Here is a 25,841-nt window from a genome sequence, read left to right on the forward strand (position 1 = left end):
TTTAATTTTTTTTGATCGTTTGTTTTCATTTCTATAATTTACATTCTATATAATAAAAATTTTGAAAAATTGAGTTTCTATATTATGTATTTTCTCAATCATAGATATACATATGATTATGATGGAATATGCATAGGCAACATATTTTACATATATCAAATTTGTTTCATTATCAACACTTTTATAACAGTTGCATTTTATATTCAACAATTAATTACGTTATAAATTGAAACATTGAACTTATAAAAATATTAATTATGTGTAACACTAGTTGTACTTTTTACACTTTTTTATTATATTCAAACTATTCAGTTGTCAAAATATTTTATCAAGATTGTCTTCCTTCATGGCTTCATGGATCCTGGTTCAGATTTTATTGAACTAAATAACTATTCAATCTCTCATGGTACAATTTATGAAAAATATGAAAATCTATTGCTCATTTCTGTGGTACAGAGCTAATTCGAGGAGTTCGAACTAAAACAATATGTATCTGTCAAATGTAACAGGCTTTTTTCTGTATAGTTGTCGATTGTCATAAATATATTTTTAGTTCTGTGTTATAAATACGTCTAAAAATTGTTAATAGTAACATTTTTTTAAGGGTAAAGAATATTCTATTTCAACAAAACTTTACATTGATAAATGAATAATTTCTAATGTTTAATTGGTAAAAAAATAACATTACGTAAGTATTTCATTCAATCTATTTCCCTATAACTAATCTGTAAAATCAATAAAGTAATTAGACATTTTTTGCCCACAGATAAGTATTGAAATAAATATTTTTATAATTTCTATTATATAGGAAAAAGGGAATTGTAGTATAATTCACTTCTTTTGTGTGACTATTACATCAGTTTTTTGACTTTATCATATTTTCTAGTTATTCTGCTAATTTGTTCAATGTTTTGTAGTATTTCAATTGTTTGAAATTAAATCTAATTAAATAATTCGAAAGGAACCATTCACAAGCATGGTTTTGGATGTATATGATTCCTGACAAGGAACAAAATTCATTATTGTTTTGTTATATTAATTTAATTTTCAGAATATGTATAATGGAATTGGCTTACCAACACCTAGAGGTTCTGGAACAAATGGCCATGTTCAACGCAACTGGGCTTTGGTTAGAACTAAGGAAAAAGACAAAATGTATAAAACAGAACAAGAACTGGCCACTCTAGATGCAGCTTCAAATAAACAACCAAATAAGGAAATTTTGGATCATGAAAGAAAAAGAAAGATTGAATTGAAATGTGCTGAGTTTGCAGATATTCTAGAAGAACAAGGGTTAGTTATTTTTATTTGATGGTTGATAGTATAGATGCTATTGTATTCATTTAACATGCAAAAGTAATTATTATCAAAAAAGTTCGGTTGTTGTATTTTAGTAGTTATAAAACTTTTAAAGACCAGTTTTCAGAAATTGAAAAATAAGTTTGTCAGATTTTTAGTGACTTACTTGATTTTAGATTTACTGAAGAAGCAATTACCAACAAAGTGAACAACTACAGAAATATGTTAATGGGACAAGGGGCCAAGCTACAAACACCTATTGATGAATGGGGGAGACCAAGGTAAATTATTAGTTCAATTAAATAATTTTTTCATACATAAGATTAATCACATATAATCAAAATGGATTTGTAACTTCTATAAGTTTTTGTCTTAGCTGTTAGTCTATTATTTTATTTCAATGATAATGACTAAATTGGAATATCTGGAACTGATGTTGATATTTATACTGTTTAAACTACACCAACACTCACAATTACACTGCCCGGCCCACGTTTCAATAACCAAGTTATCATCTTCAGGGATTGGAGGTTATAATTGTGAGTGTTGAGGTTATGCTGGTGTAAACATCAAGAGTAAGTTAACTATCTTAAGAGGTGGTTTATGTATATATTTGCCGCTTTGTGCCCACAAAATATATTGTAACAGAACAGTCAACATTCATTTTTATGGAAAAGCTGTAATAAAAATACATAATAACTAACTTTTTATGTAATAAAAAACTCAAAAATGTAAAGACTAAATTTAACTCTATTACTTTTTAAAGTTGCCAAATCGATTAACCCTACCAGTCCAATAAAAACTGTAACATTACTGACGATTATTTGTTGGCTATTTCTTATTAATCTTATATACCTTTAGATGAAATCTATATCTGGGTTTATGCAATCTACATTATATATTTGAATTTATATCATAAGAGGAATTTTAAAAAACAATATTCATCACTTCAATGCGGCCCTGATATTGGATTTGCTCCTTTACAGAGCTGGTCAGTGGTGAATTGGTTTGTGTAGTCTAGACTAGACGACCAAGTGACCCAAAGAAAACAAAAAGAGAGCTCCAATCTAAATAAAAACTGTTCCTTTCAGTTTGAGGATATATTTTGTGATTTTGTTGTTTTTGTTTGTTTTTGATAAAGCGGGTAGGTATATTAGCAGCAGCATTATTATTTGACTGGTGAACCGGTTCACCAGGTTTAATATTTAGATAATTAGCTTTTATTGTATATTTCATTACTTTAGTACACTCTTCCTGTATTTTTTGTAGGAGCTGCAAATTATGTTTCAATATTGTTTCTTTTAATTATTTTTTTATCTTCTTACTTCTTGTTTGCTTTATTTTTTCTGCTATCTCATTTTCAAATTTCTATTTTTTCAAATATCGCCTTCTAAATTGTTAGTATCTATCAGATCTTTAAATTCAAAAGTAATTTTATTTTATATTTTTCCCTTGATTCATTTTCTAGTAATTAAACTTATGAGCATAATTTTTCACTTTTTTCCTAATCTACTGTATTATTTCCTTCTTAAATCATACAGTGTGATTTAACAATTGAAATCATAAATAACTATGACTTCTGGCATTAGAAAAGCTCAATTTCTAAATTAATGAAGGTAATTGTGAAAGGTACAAAACGACCTATAATCAATTTTTCTTTTCAGTAGTCAAAAAAAAAATTCTAAAGGTGAAAGAATAAGAAAAAACTATCTAAAATGTATTTGAATAAAATTTCAACACTCTTGACTATTTTAATATTTCAAAGTCAAAGGAAAGAAATCTTTTTAGGATTTTAAAATATTTTCATCATATTATAAACAAAATATAATGTTTATTATCAGTTATAGATTGTATAATTCTGTATTCTTTGTAGACAAAATAATTGATAAGGCAACAGTTAAGTTTTTTTAGAATAAAATGGTTCAAATCAGAAAAACATTATACAGTATTATCAAAAAGTAACATAACAAAATAAACAGTAAAATGAAAAGAATGAAAATATGTCGATCTTTTTTCAAACAATTGTTACAGAATAATCTATGATACAGAGTAATGACGTCAGTAGGGAAAGTTTTTTTTACCCGGGGTTATTAGGGAATAATTGTGGATTGGTACATTTTTTACTTAGTTTGTAGTCTTTCAGGTAGTTCATAAGTTTCTTTGGGTCTTCTTGAAGGAGCTTTTCCAGTGATTGTAGTAATTGATTCATTTTTTGTTCCTTGTCATATTTCAAACAGTCAATTAAGAGGTGTTTCAAAGTTAACTCACTATTGCACATCCCCCCACATTGGTTTGTGATTCCTTACTAATAGGTAGTCATGTGTGATACAAGTATGTTCGATTCTTAGACGGGATCATTTGTTTATTTCTACTCATATTGTTGGAATTTTTAAGCTTAGGAAAGTTCGTGTTGGTTTTGATTTGCTGTTTCTTACCATTGAAATCTGTATGTACTATATAGTTACTTTTTACTGATTGCTTGTTGTATGCATTTTTTGCTAATCTATCTAGTCTTTCATTTCCCTCTATTCCGTTGTGGAATGGAGCCAACATGAAATTAATATTCATCTTCAAGTTAATAACTCCTTCTTAATATGAATGACAATATGATGGTTAGAATATTGTTGGTAGATTGAACTTTGGGAAATTTGTTATTTTAAGGATACTCTTGGATCCAATTTTCTAAAATTCGTTAAGTGCTTCTAGAATGGCAAACAATCCAGCAGAGTGGATAGATGTTATAGGAGGGAGTACAAAGGATTTTGACTGGTTTTCTGGGTAGAAGGCGGCTCGAGTTTCATCTTGGTTCTTTCAAACATCTGTGGATACACCTAAAGTTACCTGGGCAAGTTCTAGGTCTGTAGTAGGGTGGGCTATTGTCCATAGGGGAATAGCATCTATTGATGATACATCATAGATATTTGGAAATTGTATATTCATACTGGATAGATATGTATTGACTCTGTTATAGAAAGAGGTAGTAGTTGAGTTGGTTAAAAGTTTCTTTGTAAAACGGATAACGGATATTGCCTTTGATAAGAAAGTGGTAGCTTTTGCTTTTTAATTTCAAGGGTTAAAAATTCTATAGTTTAATTTCTATTTTCAATGGTCAAAAGTTCTCAAAAATTCAAAAACATGACACATTGTTGGTTGAAATATTTGTCGTGATTCTGTATTTACAGTGTGAAATTTCTATTGATGGTTGTTTAAAAAGTAGTTTTATTTTTTCTCCCGTTTCAAAACACAAGAAAATTAACGTTTTCTGTTTAAAAAATCTCACGTAATTTCTCTAAAAAAAGCTTTTAATTATCATCAAGTTGAAACGACAACAAGTTATTGCTTTTAATAATATCGATTTCCTCACGTCCGCTGAAATTCCGGAAGCTGCGCCTGCTTCCCCCCTCTATTTCTCCCGTCCTCTTCTCCCATTCCGATTCAATTCAGGAACGGAATAAGCTACGAAATACTAGTTTTAAAAATATACTCTTTATGGTATTATAGAAAAAGAATTACCGTTTTTTTTTCAAAAAAAAAGTTGATTAAAGTAAAAAACTGAATCAACACGGGGTACTTGACTACCTTTTTCCAGGGAAACCTAGTAGTTTGATACTATTTTTAGATTTTTCAATTATAAACGTAACTTTTACTATCGATGCATAAACTTAACCACCTTAAAATTATTAAAACGGCCAAAATCTTCTGAAATTCCATTTCCACGACGCTTTCCATCAGAACTAGCGGTCCAAATAAATCAATTTTATATTTATGCTATTCGAAGCAAATGACAAAAGCGAATCAAATTTGTTTTCATTTAGTTTTTCTTATTTATTTTTATAACACATATAAAAATAAGGGTGGGGCTATCCCAATCATCCCCACTCTGATGTGATTTGGATTGGATTAGTATTGGGGAAGGTTTGGAACACATAAACCAACGAAAATCACTGATAAGTTTATATTTTCATATTGTTATTATTTATATTACTATCTAATGAGTTTTCTTTCTTTTTGTGTTAGTGTTAAACTTTCTTTATCTTTTCAACAGACTTTTTTCGCTGCTTTTCTTCCGTTGTCTTTGGTTCTTCTCACTGTCCCACACCTTTTCACAAGAGTAGTCCCGAAAATTCCCAATATGTAAATTAATCATAACCAAAAACAAAATATCAAACTTGAAATCTTGGGATTTAAACAAGCATTTCAGATTTACCTTTTTTAGTAAATTAGCCAACTGGACTTCTCGAATTGAAATTGATATTCAAAGCTGGAAATTCAGCATAATTTTAGTTCAAATTCTATACTGAATACGATATAATATGTATTTAATTTTCTACCAACAGTTTGAATCATAATAAAAATTACTCACAAGATGTGTGTTTAAATATATTTTCATTAAAAACATTTTTTTATCTGAAGAGGAGGGAAATCATTGATCATACGAGACCAACCGGTGTGTGGGGTTGTACTACACTTGTACAACCCACTAGAACCCTTCCTCTTTAAGCTAAACCTCTTTAGGTTCACATTCTAAACCCGACCAAACTGTCCCGTTTATTCATGCATAAACTTGTTTCTACCTACTCAGAGACGGCGTACCATTTATTTCTTTCGTCATTATTCATCTACGATATTTTCGTTTTTTGCAGTATCTTGAGCTGCAACTTCCAGAATGTGCGTTCTGCATTGTCCGTGGCTTGTCCGCGAATCCACAAACGAGCGTTTAAATTGGTAGGGTAGATAATATCCGTGTCCAAACAGTAGTTCACCTACCCTTGACTTCTCTTCATCCAGTCTAAGTATGTAGTATGCTAAGAGGCGCGCACTTCACCTACCTAGTTGATCCGTACCATACATCTTCTGTCACTGGTCCATGTTCACGATTCTTTAATCCCGCGCGATTCCTGCCTTTTCCTCGTTAGGTATTCTCCTGCTTTCGATTGCTACCAGATCTGCTGGAATAGTTCCCACAATGGCTAATACTGCTGGTTCTGATATCGAGCGGTATGCACTGCATACTCTAAAAGCTGCTCAGCTTTGCACCCTGGTTATTCTTTCGCGGTGGATTTGTATCTGCATATTTCTGCACCGTACAAAAGTGGCAGTCGAACTCTTGATCTTGTATTTTCTACAACGCATTTTCGAGTGCAATGTAAATCCTAAAGTTTTTATTGATTGTTTCGACTCGACGAAGAGCTCTTCGATTTTCGACATTTCAGTATTATTAAATTTTGCATCAAATCGATCTCATCCACCGCTAGTAATAGTCCATGGTCATCGAGTTGTTTTCTCAAAATCCGCATGGCTCTGGTTAGCTTATCTTGGATTTCCTCTTTGCTCTGTTCTGAAAAAAATAGTTGATATTTCATATACATTACCGAAGAAAGTAATTTACATCACAACATTGTCCCAAATCAATCTATTTGAAACTTTATATCATGTATAATATCATGTGATCGAAGTCTTATTTTATTTTTTTAATGTTATAGAAATTTGTAAACTCCGTCTCTGTCTTCAGTCTCGCTATAATCATTTTTCGTCTCATCTCTCTTTACTTCATCATACCCCTCAGTTCCACACAGCAATGGGTCCTCAAAGGATCTATCCAGGCGTCGAGATTATCTGGAAAATCGGAAAATCCAGAAAATCTCTCATCGATATGTGAGAGATAATCCGTCGCGCAAATATTCAAAATCTGAAATGTCTTCCACGTTAAATTAAAGTGTATATAAACCAAATTCGAAACGAAGTCTTCCATAAAAATAGTTATTTAAATTGAAATTATTTTATTTATTTTGAATTTTACAAAATAATTTATATTGTGATAGTGAATTGATATTCTTTAGTGATATAAAAATCGTCTTCCAAATATTTATGTAACAAATAGAATGTTATAAAAATTCTTATTTACAACCGAGATGTCTCAACAAGAAATGACTTATTATGGTAGCATAGTTGGACAAAGTTCTAAAAATCCTCACAATCCTAATAATAAACGACAGGCTAAGAAAAAATGGAAAAAAAACCGTTTTGGTACCAACAAGTTCTTTTATTACGATTTATACGCGCGTAAAAAACAAAATGCAAATCGAAATCATTTCTCATTGGATGAAAAGGCAATATTTGAGAGGTTGTGGAAGGGAGCGATTCTTCAGACATTTCGAGAGCGAGCACCTTTCAACGGTAACCTCCAAAAGGAGGGATGTTGCTGTCATTGCAAGTGCGATGTTGCCGGTGGCGCAAGGCACGCTAATAATGGTCCTCAGTTACGTATCGGGGGTAGTGGAAAAACCATGCGCTCCGTTGTTAGGTAGGTGACATTTGAACACATCAGAATTTCTGTTATCGCTATGTTTCAATTCACATTCTAATTAATAGTGAATGTAGGTGGTTCAGAAGGATCGCTCATTGAAAATTTGTTTTATATAAATATGCTAAACTTAATTCTCTTTTTAATTAATAGTATTTTGTCGTATCGACTTCCCTCCCAGGTTTCCGCTTCCATTTTTTTCTTTTTAGTTCTCCAACTCAATTCTCTTTACGTTTTGCTTTTATACTATGTTTATTATTACATTTTTTTTACAAAATCACCAAATTATTTCCTTTTTTCGCCGGTCGCTTGCCTTTTATATATTTTTTCATTAGTCAGTTTTCATTTTAATGCCGCCCGCTGTCACAACCTGCCTCAACCCGATTTCTAAATAAAACGCGACGCTAGTGTGATGTAGGAAGTTGTTCTAGGTCATAAAGAATAACATATATGTAGGGATTTCTTGGTTATCTAGGGTTCTTTTCTTCTTAAAACGTCGGTTAGATAGAAAACACTTTTATTACAGAATTTAAACAATGAAAACACTTTACTTATGTACAATGTAAATAAGAGAACTAAGGTTGATAATAAAAGTATTCGTGTATGTGGTTTATACGCTAAATGAGCGGGAGACCGTCTTGACCACGCGGGAAGCCGTCTTAGTTGCGTGATCTTCAGCGGCTTTAAACTGCTGAAGAGAACTCGTGTTTCGTACGTGGCTGTAGGATGGAGTGGAGCAATAATCCCGATTCTACATTCGGCCATCCTGTTCAGAATCCGCCTCGGATTCCTCGCTTTCATAGCTGACCCACGGTGTTATATATTCAGCGCATGTTGTCGTTCGATTGGGTCCCTCGTGATCTCCGATTTTAACAACGTCATATCTATCATTTTCTTTAACCTTAACAATTTCGTACGGACCTAAAAATTTTCTCTTTAATTTTGGATCAGATATAAACTGGGTTCTTTTTAAGGCAACCAAATCATTCTTCCTATATACATTTGCCTTCTTTCTCCTTAAATTGTATCCTTTCTTAGTTTCATTCCCTAATTTACAAGGTATACAGTCATTTTTAATCGCTTCTATTTTTTCTTTTAGTCTTGGTATGTAAAATTCCTTGTTTACTCTACTTCTTCTGTCTTTTGAAAAATGTCCTAGCCCGTTGGCTTTTGTTATTATTTCAGTCTGCATGTTCTTTGGAACTACAAGTAATTTTAATCCATTCTCGTATTTATACAATGTATCATGCTCTAAATAAAAATCTTCATACTCTTCTGTAGTCAAAATCCTTTTTATCGCCTTAACGTGTTCGTCTTTCTCTTGTACTTGTCTAATTCTTCGAATGATTCCACATTCTGTAGCAATTGTCAGTACTAATGAATTCCTGCTAAGAGCATCGACGTGAACCATCTATGTACCTCGTCTATGCTCAATTTCATACTGGAATTCTTCTAGCATCAGGGCCCATCGTGCAACTCGTGTTGTAAGGTCCCTTTTCTCCATGGTTTTTGTGAATGCATTACAGTCTGTAATTATTTTAAATTTCGTTCCCAAGAAGTAGATTCTGAATTTCTTCACACTTTTAATAATGGTAATTACTTCGAGCTCATAGCTTGTATACTTCATCTCTGCAGGGATCGTCTTTCTACTCATGTAGTATATCGGGTGCAGCTTCGAATCGTCACCAGATCGCTGCAAAAGGCATGCTCCATAACCACGTATACTTGCATCGGTGTTTAGTTCGGTATAAGCTCAGTAAGCTGCTCCCATCTGTCTAGTGAGTACAAAACTAACCTAACCCAAGGTAGAATTCCATCTTTTGAAGTACAACTCTCGTTTACCCTTAAATACGCGTATTTCATTCTATTTACGGCCATATTTACCGAGGCTGCTTGTCAGTATCCATTAGCCATCGACGACATATTACACCTAAATCAATTCTATTGTACATAATTAAACACATGATAAATATACAATAATATGTGCTCTTTGTTTTTCATTTATCTTTTCCGCCTCCATTTTCGTATATTTGACATTTTACGCCCTACCGCATATCCCAAGGTCAAGGTCATACCTTAAAAGATGGAATTTCCAAAAATTCAAACCCAACACTAATTTTGTTGTTTTCTCAGTGTACAAATGAACTGAGTCATCGTTTTAAACAGGGGTTACATTGCCTGATATCGATTTGTCACGTGTCCCTTGTTTTTCACCAAGGGGAATGCATTTCAGTATAAAAAGAGGTGGTGAATTGTTTGATGAAAAAAATATACGACGAGATTTTTTTTAAATCATAAATTTTCAGAACAACACTGTTTGTTTATATCAAAAATGGTTTGCGTTAATGGCACGAATGAGTGAGTAATAGGTTAATTTTCTGTTAAAACTATTCACCACAGTCTTCTTTAAAATAAGATTTATTTTCATATCATTGTTATTACGATCAACGATAGTTTTCGTTAAAAATAATTTTTTCATTATTTCGTATATATTTGGACGATTTGTGAAGGTCGCTCATTGACTACCACGCTGCAAACGTACAAAGAGCGAGTGAAAATAATTTGTCGTCTCTTTCTAATAGATTTAAAGTTCGAGTGATTTTTTAAAAATATTTTGATTGTTTTAGCGTGACTGAGACCCACCAAGTTGCCGAGGCACAACAGGAAAAAAATGCTCGTTTACGTGAAGCGTTCGGTATTTCAGAGTACTTCGTAGACGGTAGCAGCTTCGATCCCGATAGACAAGCTAAAGAAAAACTCGCGAAAAGCGTCGCCTTGCAAGAAAAGGAGAGGCAGAAAGCACTTGATAGAGAAAAACAAAGAGAACTGGAAAAATCTCAAGCTCAAAGATATGAATTGGTCCATACGCCTAGTCCAGAACCAGATGAAGAAGAAATGGACGAGAACGAGGATAAAGACAAAAGTGTAAAGAAAAAGAAGAAGAAAACGAGAGATAGGTTGGTAAAACTAAGAATTATCCATTTTAATAGAAAAGGTAAACGATATATATATGTCAATTAACGCCATTACTCTAATGCTCAAAATTACTCTGTCTCACTGAGGTGCATTTTTATAACCAAGTTACCATCCTCAGAGCCCCCGAAGTTAAATTAAGTCTCTGAAGATGATAAATTCATATATCGAAACGTGCTTCGGATTTATTTATATAAACATGTGACTTGTTTCATTTCAAGCTACCTATTTGATTGTATCAAAAGTTTACCTTTTTTATTTAATTATTCTTATTTATTTGATGTAAGCTGTATTTTTCTTTTTGTTTTTTTTATTTCCGTTTAGATCACCTTGATCTTCCTTTGTTTAAAATAATTGGAACAAACTTCACAATCTAAACACTCAAATTACGTTCGACAAAGTGATAGACGAACATTTAATTTTCAACTTATTAAACAACAAAATAACTCAAGAAAGTTATAATTTTGTACTTTTTATTATTTCAGACTTAGGTTGGGGGTTTCCGTCCTCATTGTACCCATTTCTTCCACGGTTTCTTTTATTTTTGTCTACAGAAACTTTATTTAGTGTATCAATTTCCTTCGGTTTTAATTGTGTTTTCAGTGGTTACTATTTTTCTCAGTACGACGTTTTTATACCAATTCAGCTATTTTTGTTATGTTTTCTATTATTGATTCTTGTCTTTATAGTGTCCTCATTTTTTCGCTGTTTTTCTCAGATCTCTTTTATTTTATTTCCTTTATTGCCGTCTTCTTTTGTCATCTCTCCTCTTTATTGTCCAATTTTCTAATTGATATTTTCATGTCCTTGCGTTCCAATATTATTTTGATCCATAATTTCGCCCTTTTTAGCTATTTCTACATTTATTTTCCCATCTTCTTTAGGTACTTCTAAGATATTTACTTATAGTTCTATTTTATCATTATACAACAAAAATTTAACTAATTGAATTTCGAAGAGATTTATTTGTAAATTATGGGCAATTTTGATACATTGGTCGAAACATAGTTTGTAAACCCACGTCAACAGTTGGCAACAAGGGGGCTTCGTCCACTTTCACAAGACCACCGTTGTGTTTCCCAACAGTTGAAAACAGAACTAAAGAAAACAGAAAACCCCCATTAAGTTTATTTTATATAATTTTTATTTGATCATCTATGATATATAATTTCAAGCCACCCACTGTATACCCTTCTATGGAATCTTTTTGTATTTTTTGATAATATTTCCGATTTAAAAAAGGAGTAGTTGTGAAAAGGAAGTCTAGAAATGTACAGAAATAAAATAAAAGGCGAAGTTAACACATTCGTTCAATTTTACTCATAACTAAATCAATCAATCATATCAATCAAAGCAAGAAACCTTTACAGTCCACTAATCAAATTAACTCAACCAACCTCAGTCAAATAATATTTATATGGTTAGGTTAGGCTGTATAAACTATAAAAAGGTTCCCTATGGGTCACTGCCACTCGAACAGACACCTCTTGAGCATTAACATGAAAAACTGCGACCTCAACTTTTCTGGAGAAGTAGATGAAACACTGGAAAACATATTTTATATATGTACCCAGATAATCGATTCATTCATCAGTGCTTTGGGACTATTCGAACTCCTTGTATGTATGTATATAGTTCAGGTTGCAAATTCATAGTGACCCAAAGGTTCTATTGTGTTCCCTTAATGCTTTGGTACTGCTGATCCTCAGTGTTTACAATTGATCTATTCCCACTCCTCTTAGAAAGTTCAGAATGTGAGATGGCTCTAGGTTCCAGAGATCTTTGTCTTCTACTTCATACACTCCCAGGTGTAATGCTTTAATGTTCTGTATTCTCTATACCTCAAAAGAATATGGATAGAGGTTTCGTCCTCTCCATAACATAATCTTCTCCTTGCACTTTGGTAAACCTTTTCTCTGAGAGAATTTCTGTTGATCGAACTCCTTAGGCTCCAGTTCGTCTATCTGGTGGAAAGGTCTCAGTTGAAGTGGATTAAAGTTTAATACTTGTTTGTGATTTGACGTTATTGTATCAAGGGTTATAGAAAGTATTTTGAAGTTTGTAAATGTAAAAAGACAAACTTTGACACATTTTTAAAAAGTTCTAATTTTTGTTTACATTTGTGTAAAAAGTAACATGATTTAATATTTTAATTATTTTATTTGGGTTCTCTTTAATATAATGATAAAAGTTAGTAAAAAAGATTATTCATATTTATTATGTGTGGAATTTGTTCCAACTTTAATGAAATATACTTAAATATAAATTGTTCTAGTCCAACTGTGGAAGATGGTAAAAAGAAAAAGAAGAGAAAAAGCAAAAAGAAAGAAAGGTAAATGAAATTAGTGGGAGACATTTTTGAATAAATACACCACACAAAATTAAACACCGATTCAAATTATTTCAAGAAATGTAAAAGTGGAAGAAAACAAATTTTTTGTGGTGTAAAAAACTGAATGATGATTTTTTGCATCAACTTTCTTTTGTTTATAATAAATAGAAACTTCTGATTCTAATACTAATATATTGGTAATATATTTTTTTGCCGTACGTTAAAAAGATGGCTGTAAATATGATCAGGTAATGGTATGGTTTTCCAATAATAATTTTCCATTTCTCTCACGAAAAACCTTTTTTTACTTGTTTCTACTTGCATATGTTTAGCAGATCCTCCTACACGAAATTTGGAAATTTGGAAGGTGCGTTCAAGCATTAGAATCTCACTAAAAATAAATTGTATTTCATAGTATTTTTTAATGAACACTGTGGTTTTTTTCATTAATTTTTTTTTATTATTTGGAATAGTTTTAAATCAGGAACATACATTTACTTGTAGATGTCATTTTTCAATATTTCTCATATTCAAATTGTTGCATCCAATTACAATATTAATTGAACAATAAGTAACTAAAGGTTGTCATACACGTTACGGTTTATCTGTGTATGTACAAGTAGATTAGAACGTCTGGTCATTGGGAATAGATCTCTGTTGATGGTCTTTTCACCCGCGCCGTCTAACCTGTACAGTATGGTGTAAATTACGGGGTAACATCACTGTAGAGCTCGGTTTTTGTAGATCTCATAACATTAATATTTTGTATAAATACCTCATTCATCATAGTCAAGCGACCAGGTTGTCGAATATCAGTATTGATATGCTAAACTGTTAATTGTTAGTATATGTATTTAAAATTTTATTAAGTTCCCACTATTTGGAGGACTCTCAATCAACAGAACGTTTAATATTAGAGAGAATTAAGGGTGGGCTGGAGGAAGGGGGATTCGATTAGATTTAAAAAAATTATTATGGAAAAAACTTGATGGCATTGATGAAATTTCATTGTTAAAAAATTAATGAATACTTTTTTTAAATGTTTTATCTTTTTTATACATTAACAAAAAAATGTATGAACTTTGATGCTTTGCAAAAAAGTGAGTGTATTCCAACGTTTAAAATGATGAAACCATAAGAAAATTTTCAAGTGAGAAATTTCTCATATTTGTATTTTTTTCATAAATCCACCCTAAAAACAAAGATTTTTCAATAAAAATCTGATTAATTCTCGATTTTTAGAACCAAAAGATCTGGGAAACCGCTATACTAATTATCAAAAATATGTATAGAGGTATGTCAGAAATGTATGTTCCTATATTTGAAAAAAATATATATCTGTTGAAATAGGATTTATCTGCTAAACAACAAATTGAATTTTATTTTTTGTTAGATCCGTGAAGTCGAAAGACAAAAAGAAAAAGAAAAAATCGAAGAAAGACGATTCGTCAGAAGAAACTAATTCAGAAGATGATTCCGATGATGAATCGAGTACTGATGATGATAGAAAACGAAAGAAGATCAGGAAAAAGGAGGTTAGTTGGTATGAGTAACATATGTGAGTAAAATAATATGTCTGTTGATCATATTTGCTAAAATTTTATTTGTAAAATTTTAGATTGCTTATTATTTTTCGTTTCAAATTTTATCGCATTGTTTTGATTCATCTTCATCCTTATTCATTGTTGAATAAATTATATAGATTGCTATAATAAAATACGAGGTGTTTTCAGTTAAAAGGTAAGTGAGTATTTGTACAAGAAATATTTGATCAATCAACATCTTGTACATGATACATAAATATTTTTTAAACAATAAATATCAATGATTAAACACCCTGTATTTCTTAGATACTCATTAAAAAAATCTAAACACTATCAATATTATTTATCATATTTATCGATTTTGTTCATATATTTTTGCATGTATGCAATTTTTTTGTTACCAAAGTAAAAATTGTTCTTTTTGAACCTACGCATCATAACTAGGACGTAGCCCGAAGGGGCTAATTTTCATCTTTTAGTAAGTACCAATAAGTACTCCTCTTTGGGGGACTAAAATAGGCAATGGACTGCATGCTGAATAGGTTTTTCAAGTATTTATAAGGATTTGATAGCTGTGATATGAACTGACTGACTGAACTGAAAGTATTTTTGATATACCCTGTGAATAATAATTTTCCTATAGTGAGAAACCAAATGCAGAATTATAAAAACATTGAAATAATAATAATAATTGTTGTACTTTCTCTACTGTTATAAATAATCAAAGGGTTAATAATTTAAACTATAATTTGAAATTTCTTGAATCTTCTGTGACATTCATACTGAACACACTATTTACACTACCATTACACCATCACCCACAAGTACCCCGAATGACGCGCGTTTCTATAACCAAGTTATCCTCTTCAGAGACTGAAGACAAACAGTCTATGAAGGTTGCTATTTAAGTTTTGACATATGGCAACATGTGAATATGTCAGATCTGACGTTGCCATCATAAAGTCACATTTTTGTACTTTTTAATTAAACTAACTTCTTCTAACTTCTAACTAACTAAGTTCCAAATTTCAAGCTCCTTACATACTACAATATTTTTTATCCACGTTTACATCAATTGGAGGATTACTATAATAGAACATGGATACGGGAAGAAGGCGCAACGTGTCATATATCCAATGTAGTTAACCCCCTTACATTCAATTTCTGAAAACGATAATTTGAATATCAAAACGTAGTGTAATTGTGAATGTAGTGATAGTGTAAATAGTGTGTTCAGTATGTAAATCATATGTATTTCTATCTGGTTTTAGGGCAAAGCTAAGTGGAGGACAGTTTCCAAATTATTTTAATTTAAAAACTCATTATTAGAACAAATACTGTTGGATTCGCTCAAACAACTTTTGAGGGAATAGTTTTATTTTATCATTTTTGATATTATTATCCTTCTTAGTAAGAAATTAGGAATCGTGTTGTGGGTTGAGGACTTGAAATAAAAATGTCCAAGTGTTTTTTTAAAATTCCAACGTTTCGATTCCTTTATTTGATCATTTCATTACAAAATAACTCAAATCTTGAGGAAGATAAACAATCAATTTAAACAGTGAATTAAATAATAAAATTTTTTATCCAAATATTTCGAATATGTTATTTTGGGAAAATAAAATTCAAAATTGAACCTATTTTTTTCATCATCAATGAGTTATAAAAAATTATATTTGAAAAAAATTGATTACTTCATTTTTTAAGTTTTCAAAATGCTAAAATTGTTTTATTTGTTGATACTTTGTATACAATATTAAGAATTGAGTTTGTTGAATTGAAATTTTTGTAATGTTATATATTCTGCATGGCGTCTCATTATATAAGCACTTGAAATATTAAAATTTATTGGTATTAACCACTTCTTATGTACATAGTAGAACTTAAGTTAAATTTGTTTTTTTTTTCAAAAAAATTTCTACAACTTTTTAATATCAGTAATTAAAAAATAAAAAAAAATCATTGTTTCAATCGGCAAAAACTATTTGTATAAAACATGCTATTTTTTTATTAACTTTTTCTCCTAGTATACATGAATAGAAATATTTTGTGTTATTTGTAGTTTTTTTATGTTTTTTTTTCATTAATTGCATTTTTAATGTAAATTTTTCTATTATATTCGCAGAAGAAGAAATCTTCAAAAAAGAGAAGACACTCATCTGAAGATAGTTCTCGAGATAGGCAAGTTTTTTGTTTGTCTAACATTTTTATATACAATTCAATTTAAGATGATGTCTATATAATACCCATTTTTTATGTTGTAGCTCACTGAACAATACAAAGATAGCAAAACTTGACAAACCTAAAAATGATTCGAAACATCGATCACGTAGCAAAGATAAGAGAGGTTCGTCGCCAATTAGATCACTCAATTCAAAAAAAGAAAGATCCCATTCTCATGGATCACTGAAAAAATCTTTAAAATCGCACGGTGGAAAGAACACTAGGGACGAAAAATATGAAAAATCTACTAAGTACGAAGAAAAAAGAAGACATTCAAGATCTATTGAAAAAAAAAGATCAAAGTCCAAAGAAAAACGGAGAAGTTCTATAGAAAGAAGAAAGCGATCTCGATCTCCACTACAAAAAGAAAAACCTAAATCAACGGAAAAGAAAAGGTCTAGATCTAGATCTCAGCGGAAAAAGAGATCTAGATCCAAATCTACAGATCGAAAAAGACGATCTGGATCAAGAACAATGAAAATACCTGAAAGAGAGAGAAAAAGAAAGGAATCCAGGTCGCAAGAATTTAGATACAAATCGAAGAAATCTTCATCGCGGTCTCGACGATCCCCGTCAGAAGAAGATAGATCTTTATCTAGATTAAAACAATCCGAATCTCGAAGATCGAGAAAATCTAATTCAAATCACGTTGAAAGATCTAGAAGTCAATCGACCTCAAAAGCTAGTAAATCTAGTTCTAAATATAAATCAAGAAAGTCACGATCCAGCTCATCAGAAAAATATCACAAACGTAAAGCTGGCGATGAGTCGGTAGATAATAGGAAGAGGAAAGATCGTTCTATTGAAGAATCTAAAAAAAAGAAATCAAAATCTCCAGAAACACACCGAAAAAAATCAAAGCACGATTCGACAGACCAGCATAGTAAAAAAATTGTTTCTGAAGATGAAGATGATTTGGATGACATTGCAAGAAAAAAGCAAAAATACGAAGAGGAGTATGCGGAAATGGCTAGAAAGCTGAAATTAGGTAAACTTGAATTTTGAAATATTTTTTGAAAAATCAACAACTATAATTGTCTAGTTATGAATTTGAGGATTTTCTCATTATTCACTTTAAAAAACATACTGTACAATCCGGTGTTACGGATCTCTAAGTAATATAGCTCCTATGAGGAGAGTTAAGCTTTACAATTGTACAATTTACCCCAAAATGTCTTCAAATCTAAAAAAGACCAATGGAGAATAGAGATTTACTCACCTCAATTCTTATCCAGTTAACCAAGACATCAGAAAGCTCCTTTTAACACAGCTTTGTTAATCGTCAGCAGTCTTTTTCTTTTATATAGCACAAAACCGTCCAAAATTGGGGTAAATTAGTATTTGCACTTCTGAATAGGGTTAAGAAATCTACTAACTTAAATACAGTTTTTAGAACTCGTTCAAAAGTCAAAGGTAAACTTTAATCTCTTCCAGTCGCGAACATATACATAATATTGAATACTATCTTCATTTTTCATTCCTTGACTTGTAAACTAAGGCAGAAGCCATCGAAAATAATAAAATGAATTACAAGTTCGGAAAGACGGTAGGGGTAAGGTAAAAAATGTTTCTTTTTTTCATTTATTTTTCCCTTCATTCTTTTTATATTCTATGACTATTCTAATACATCTCATCCTACTATAATTTTTTTTGGTTTCAAAAATTATCGACCCTGGTCTATTGTATTTCCTAGTCTTACTTAATTGATCTATTAAAAGTAATACGTTTACTAGCAGATTCTACAAAAAAACGAGGAAGAAGTAAATCTTTATCTAAGGAACGATCGAAGAAGGCAGATAAATCGCATTCAATGGAAAAAACTTATGGAAGAAATTCTAGATCTGTATCTAAAGATAAAGTAGATAGTTCCATGAAGAAATCAACAAAACATCAGTCACGGGATAAAAGTAAATCGAAATCAATGGAAAAGAAATTGAAAAGGAGTGAAAGGTAATTAGAAAATTTCATTTTGTGAGAAATGTATATTCACGTTAAATCTCTATACTTCTTTAATTTTCCTCTTCTTAGATCTTTTTATATATTTTTCTTCATAAATCAGTTTAAAATACCAGGTCTTTCTAAAAATATTTTCGTTCCCTTCGTTTGGTATTTCAGTTAAATTTTCTGTTTTATTTACAGATATGATAGGAACCCTTCTCCTTCACGAAGTAGGTCACCAAAACATAGTCAAACTCGATCTAAACTTAGTCCAAGCTTGAAACGACATAGTGATTCACCAGAATCCAAGCCTTCCCCAAAAAGACAAACCAGAGAAGTAGTATCAAAAGAAAGACTGTCAACTTTAGTAAGTAATCAAAAAAGTACTGACATCCCATCATCGTCTCATAAAAGTGTGGATTTAATCAAAGAAGACTCAAAACGTTCTAACAAATACTCAAAAAATAACACATATTCACCTAAAATTGGTAGAACCAGATCTAGAAGTAAGAGTCACGAACGAAACGTAGATGTAAATGTTACTAAACTGACATCTGCGTCTCCTAAAAATCTCCCTAAGAAGTCTGTGACACCTGAGGTGACCAAGGAAAAGGTTCGTGAACAGGTTAGTAAACTGAAATTTCTTGAACCGTTACTTACTGAAACAGTGTTTACTGACTCTACCACTACACTCACAATTACAAGCACGTTTTGATAACCATAACTGAAGATTATTTTATTCTTCTTTTCTCTATAATTAAATTACTGAATTAAAAAAGTATCTAAATTTCAAGGACAGCTTGAACGTTTCGTCACATTTCAAAATGTTATATTTTCAAATTTTTTCTAAACTGTTTTCATCATATTTTGATTAATACCCATCATATTTTGGCTTTATTTTTTAACTTTTTACTACACATTCAAGTAAAAGATTCCATTTTCTAATTTTCTTATCAGTGTGTTTTTTTTATGTTTTTGTACATTAACTTTATAGAATAAAAAAAAATCTTCCGAGAAGTCAAAGCCGAAAAAACCTCTGCCAGTTGTGAGGTTAAGAGCATCTTCAAGCGAAGCCGATCCATCAGATAATGAACTTGAAAAAGAAGAAGAAGTAGACGATAAAGAATTCAGATACTTGAGACTTTTAAAATCCGATCTGGCAGCTAAAGCAAAAGAAAGTCTAGAAAGGAAAAAAGAAAAACCCCCAAGTCCAAGACCAATTGTTAAACGACACATAGAAGCTGACTTTTTTGATATCAAAGTTTTACCTCTAAGAAACGGAAAAGAAATTAGTCCTACATCAATAGATAAGGACGATTTTAATATAAAAAAACATAGGCCAAGGAGCAAGACCAGATCGAGATCGAAGAGCTCGTTTTCTAGAGAAAAAAATAGTAAGAGTAAATCAAAATCGAGATCCAGAAGTTCTTCCGAATCTTCCTCGAGGTTAGTATTTGAAATTCAGTTTTTCTCTGATCCTTAATTATCAAACAACAATAACATCTTTTATTTACAGTTCAAAAGATAGACTTAGTAGATCGTCGTCGGATTCAAGTAAATCACAGTCGAGGTCTAGATCAAGATCGTATTCTCGATCAAGAAGTGGATATAGTTCTTCTAGTTCAACATCAAGTAGTACTACAAGATCTAGATCACCTTCTATACCCAGGAGGCATGGGTCTCCCAGCTTTTTAGACAGAAGACGAATAACCAGGTAGCTTTATAGTATTACAATCACCAATGTTTCATTAACAAAATATGGAATTCTTTAAATTGTCTGAATCTCTGAAGCCATAAAAAGTTTGATTCATAAGTTTAGTTATTAATATTATTAATTGCTCCGTTTTAATGATAAGTTCTTCATTTGAACCATAAAAATGTTACTAGTGAAAACATTTTGTTGATGTGAAGTACATTTTTAAAGATATTGAAAAGAAATGAATTAGCACGATTTTGGAAAACTGGTAATAGGCAAAGAAAACAAGCCTATCATGTATGTATGTATGGATTTTGGAATCCCAAAGGATCTATTGTGTCCTCTTTTCTTGCTGCGATACTGGAGACCCCAGTGTTTACAGCTGATTCATTAATTCCAGAGATCTTCGTCTTCTGTTTCAAGCATTCCCAGGTTTAGAAGCCTACCATAGGATGACAATAAAAAATCAAAATCGATTTTTGCGTATGAAGTCACTTGGTTACAAGCTACCAGTACTGCAATGTAGCAAAACTTTTTCTGCATTTAATTAATACCTTTTTTTATTATGTTTCTATTTTGTGCCTTAAATTTGTGCCATTACTACCTGCTTTAATTCTCATATGTTACCTGTTGTACTTTAATTAAAAATATTATAATAAAATAAGGAGAAAAGTTTTTGTTTTGATTGTAATGTATCTCTGGGCTAACATACACAAGTGAAAAACTCACTATTTTGGAAGAAACTATTTGATAATTAAGGTAATGATATAATTAAATTTTGTTCCCATAATCCGACTACCGTCACATCAATACAAAATAAAAGTAAATAATTTGATACATTAATGAAACTTCCAATGTCTAGTCCCAAATAAGGGGATCACTTATTTGGGAATATATGATTAATAGCTTCTGATAGTTCCCATCAGAAATGGTGAGATAGTTTACACACAAGAGGTTGTATGGGTTACATTCGTGCAATGTTGCCTAATTTTAAACAGGAAATTATTATGTGAGAGAAGTTTTACAAATAAGATTAACAATCCTTAAAGAATTCCTAAATGTTTACTAGTAATTTATTTACTTTGCTTTTTTTTATATTTTCTGTTTCTTTTTTTATTTCAGACACAGGTAGTTTGGAGTTTTGAGGCAATTTTGTGTTAGATTGTATTTATTGGTGTATTAAGATTCAAGTTTAAAATGTTTTTTAATACATAGTAGATAATATTGTGTAAAATAAATTCTGTTAATTTTATTATTTTGTTTTAATTTCTCTTGTTTTATTTTCTTATTTTGTATTAGTGCTAGTAGAACGAACAAGGTAAGTTGCATGAATTTAGTGCTTTTAATGTTGTACAGCTTAAACTCACAGGTTGTTTTTTTCAAGAAATCATTTAACTAACACTTAGAGTGACAAATTTAGTGAAAATGTCATTTGTTAATAAACTACCACCCATTAACTTAGTATACAGATCGACTGACTTTAATCTTAGTTTATTATGTCCTTTCAGAGACTAAATTACTTAATAAAAGTGCTGGTCTATATTTTCAAGTAATAAAAATTATTTTAAAAGAATGACCTCTAGTTTCTACGCCACAAATATACAATTTTATATATTAATACCTTCGATAGTGTTCACACACAAAGGAAGCAAATTCCCCGTATCGTTGTCATAAAATGAATTTTTTACTTCAGACATCTTAAAAGCGTATCAAAAAAGAAACTGATAAAATAATTATAAGCGGAATTAATCATATTTACAATGCCTGCTTCTCAAATTCAAATTACTAGTAGGTTAATCCAACTTTAAATATATGTATTTTTATTTTGGATAAAACTAATTACACTTATTAACCGAATACTTAGTTTCTTGAACAAAACATAACCTAAAGGCATGTGGTGCCTAATAATATGTTACTAACAGTATACTAACAATTTCTAACAGTGCAAGAAAGAGACCAATCCCTTACACAAGAGCTTCACCCTCTTCTCCTTCTTCTGCGAGCAGCTGTAGCAGCAAAAGTCTTTATTACAGACACCGATCTACTAGCAGATCACTCAGCAGAAGATCTTCTCATTCTAAATCGAGAAATAGCTCTCCTGTAAGGTCGTCAAAGTCACCCTAGCGTTTAATTGATTGTTTGGAGGAGGTTATAAAGAAAGTGCAATAATTTTTTTTTTTTGATATTTGGTATGATATTATTAGTGTGATGACATTAAACTTTTGATTTACTGCCAAGTCGCCAGACTGTTATATAAAATTAGGCATTACCTATACAAAAGATGAAACTAGAAGAAATTGTCAAATCAGACATATCGATTGCCTATTTTTGTTTTATTTGGAAATATTTTCTTAACAAGAGAATTTACTTCTAATCTACAAATGTAATAGAAAGTTTTGATAAATGCTATTCAACTCGACTGTATCACGGGTGTCAAAATGAAAGTGGGGAAGGATATGAGACCCCAAAAATGGAATTTTTTAAATAATTCATTGAATTAAAAAAAATTATTAGTAACAAAACTTAATTTAATTTAAAAAAAATTAGGGATTTTTGTCATAATGGCTTAGAAATAAATCGACAAAAAAAAGGTGACGATCATTTTAAGAAATGACCATAAAGCTGGAAATAATATTAGAAAAAATCTTAGTAAAAGTGTTAAATACAGGGCCGTATTAAGATTTATAAGGCCCGGGGCTAAAATAATGACGAGGCCCCCTTAAGGAATTCTAGCTTAGTCCGGCACCGGTTAAATATATATTCTGAAGTTGACATACGTTTAGTTTGACGATGAATTCCTAGTTTTTATCTTAACGAAGTAAACTATAGTAGAAGATTAAGGAGTTAAGGTTCACATTGAATATGTATGTTGTAATTAAAATTAGGTTAAAAATTAATTTGTGCATTCACATATTCAATGTGAACCTTAACTCCATAATCTTATGGTTTACTTCGTTAAGGTAATACTTGGGAATTCATCGTTAAATTGAACGTAAGTCAACTTCAAAATATATATTTAACACTTATATTGTAGTTTCCCTGATGATGCAAAGAACTTTTCCCGAAAGCTTGGGTTTATAGTTGAATAAAGAGTTTTCACTTTCCAAAATTTGCTGCAAACTCCAATATATTATTTGTTCTAACTATTATCTGTCTTGGTATTTAAATTAATCGTTCAAATAAATAAAAGAGGGACAGAATAGGACAGTGTAATAAATTGGTCTAAAGTTTAAACAAATCCTCCCCTACAGCCATCCCGACTGGTTTACCCATCTTAATTATCGATTTTTATGAAATCGTAGGCAAAAATCGTTGAATTTGATTAAATGATTACTTAAGAATTAATGGTTGAAAGGAATGAAAGCATTAAAATGATCTATGCAATAATACAAACATTTAATTCTTGTTTCCTCATGTCTCTGACCTCTCTCGGGTTTCCTTCTAATAGAGTTTTCACACTCAGGTACAATACAATACCTATAGAAAAATTTTTTAACTTTTCCAATGACTCATCGATATTCTAACCTATAAAGTAACTTTCACACTTGAAAAACGTCTCTATGTTACGGTGCTGACAATATTCATTTTCAATCTTGTTTGAGACACTTTTGTTTCACTTAGTTGGAACACCTTCCACTTCCATAGAAACTGTCCATATAGGAGTATTACATTTATATGAAGAAAACAAATACTGTACGTGATCCAAAGCCCACGAAAAATAGCGGCGTTCAAATCAACTCAAATTTAACTGATACTATTTTGACTTTTAGACAGAGTATATATTTTTTATTGAGTTATAGCTATCTGAAGAGTGAATCGAAAATATTTAAAAAAATACATGCACTCCCTTTCACAGTGGCAAATTGGTTAGAAATTTTACATCAAAGTTCTTATGTTGGCCAACTATTTACTAATACCGTAGTCAAGATTAACGATTTGGTGTACTTGGCTTATAAACATTCCAAATTGTTAATATTTGATATATGCGAATGTGTCAGTACTTATTTTACATATTTTTAGAACTCTATAAAAAGAATAAGTTAAAATAACAAAAGCGTCTATTGAATCAAGAAATTTGGTCCCTGATGGTAATCCAACTACGTTACAGTTGCTGATGGTTATCTTGTGCCCATTCATGGATATAGGCGTCTTTATAATTCCATATCACTTCGGCACACTTATTCTTAAAATAAAACACACATAAAGAATTTCCCCCAAGATGTATATATTTGGTCAATTTGGTAATAACTGTTCAAAATCCATGTTTCCCGATAGACACTGCAAAAATTAATTTAAACTTGTAACTGATTGTTCCAACACTTGAAGATATGAGAGACTCAATTGAAATAGATAGAACAATAATTTTTGTTTCTAAATTTATTCACCGTATATTTTATCACCTCACTGAATAAACTGATATCGAACTCCCAAAAAAAGTTGCTATTGAACCAAATAAAAAGTTAAATGGAGAGTTGGATAGAAAAAATAATCCCGGAAAAATTTTTGCTTTGAAAATATTTGTTGGATATACACAATTCTCTAATTACAACGAAATTAGAAAACGTTCAAGCAATCAAAAAAATAAAATAAGAACACTGAGTTGCTATGTAGTTCCTATTTATGTTTATTTATCAAATGTAATTAGTTTAAATTGATATCAATCATATGAGTAGTCAAGAGATAAAAAACCCGAGGTGGGTATAATACCTGGTTGCCCAACAAAGTGCAGAAAGTTGGTTGCCTATATAAATGTTAAAATAAGTACTTACATACTTGTATACAAAAAATATTTGACATAATGTAATTTAAGATATTAAATTTATATATACCTATTATTTATATTAATTTTGTTGTAATTTGAACCTAAAACGTATATACTGAAATTTTTATTTACATATATTTATTTATTATATTTTTACACAGTTTTTTTTACTTCATATTATTTATTATATTTATACCACAACTATCTATAATCACTCAATGGGTTCAGTAACTATATAGTGCAAATCCTATTTATAATTAAAAATATTATTTGTACACATATCCATAGATCCAGTTATTCAAACTCGAAGTTAATTTTGTAATTGATTTTTTCAACAAAATGTTCTAGTCTCCTGTCTTTTTCTGCACTATATATTTAATGTTTACAATACTCTAGTCATATTTTTATTTACATTTGTGTGATATTTCTTTTCGTTATATTTATTTATTTAAAAATAATCATGTAGATACTACTAATAAAAGAAATTATGTTATAAGAAGTTTTTTTATTCCATTATCAAGCAACCAGAATAGATGAGTAAACGGAAGCCGCAAACTGTTCGTTAATAATCCAGTCATTGTTTAAAAACAGATGATTTTCGAAGATGTGGATGCCAAATGTTTTTTCTTGTTCATTACCAGGGCCGGATTAAGCTAGGGGTTATAGCCCTGAGCCCCAGGTCCAAGAGGGCCCCATCATTTGGAAATCATTCTGTATTTTTTGCCTAAATTGACTATTCATTTTTTAAAGCCATTTTTCATAGTTTTAAA

General features: G+C 30.7%; 1 protein-coding gene across 7 annotated transcripts; it reads left to right on the top strand.

Moving 5' to 3' along the window:
- The first annotated feature begins 508 nt into the window (after positions 1–508).
- On the top strand, positions 509–25,567 carry LOC130444115 (serine/arginine repetitive matrix protein 2). Of its 7 annotated transcripts, none has more exons than XM_056779126.1 (13): positions 509–688; positions 1,052–1,293; positions 1,476–1,580; positions 10,231–10,560; positions 12,852–12,908; positions 14,302–14,443; positions 16,578–16,633; positions 16,717–17,663; positions 18,409–18,625; positions 18,815–19,238; positions 19,608–20,059; positions 20,130–20,327; positions 22,253–25,567. In XM_056779126.1, exons 2-13 carry the CDS (start codon positions 1,055–1,057, stop codon positions 22,431–22,433), a joined length of 3,348 nt encoding a protein of 1,115 aa, XP_056635104.1. In that variant the 5' UTR covers positions 509–688; positions 1,052–1,054; the 3' UTR covers positions 22,434–25,567. The 7 variants fall into 7 exon arrangements, with proteins under 7 accessions (XP_056635104.1, XP_056635106.1, XP_056635107.1 ...); XM_056779127.1 differs by having other exon boundaries at positions 543–688; positions 18,412–18,625; XM_056779131.1 differs by lacking the exon at positions 22,253–25,567 and adding an exon at positions 21,432–21,561 and having other exon boundaries at positions 543–688.
- Positions 25,568–25,841: the final 274 nt, after the last annotated feature.

The sequence above is a fragment of the Diorhabda sublineata genome, chromosome 5 (assembly GCF_026230105.1).
Source record: "Diorhabda sublineata isolate icDioSubl1.1 chromosome 5, icDioSubl1.1, whole genome shotgun sequence".
Lineage (NCBI taxonomy): Eukaryota > Metazoa > Arthropoda > Insecta > Coleoptera > Chrysomelidae > Diorhabda > Diorhabda sublineata.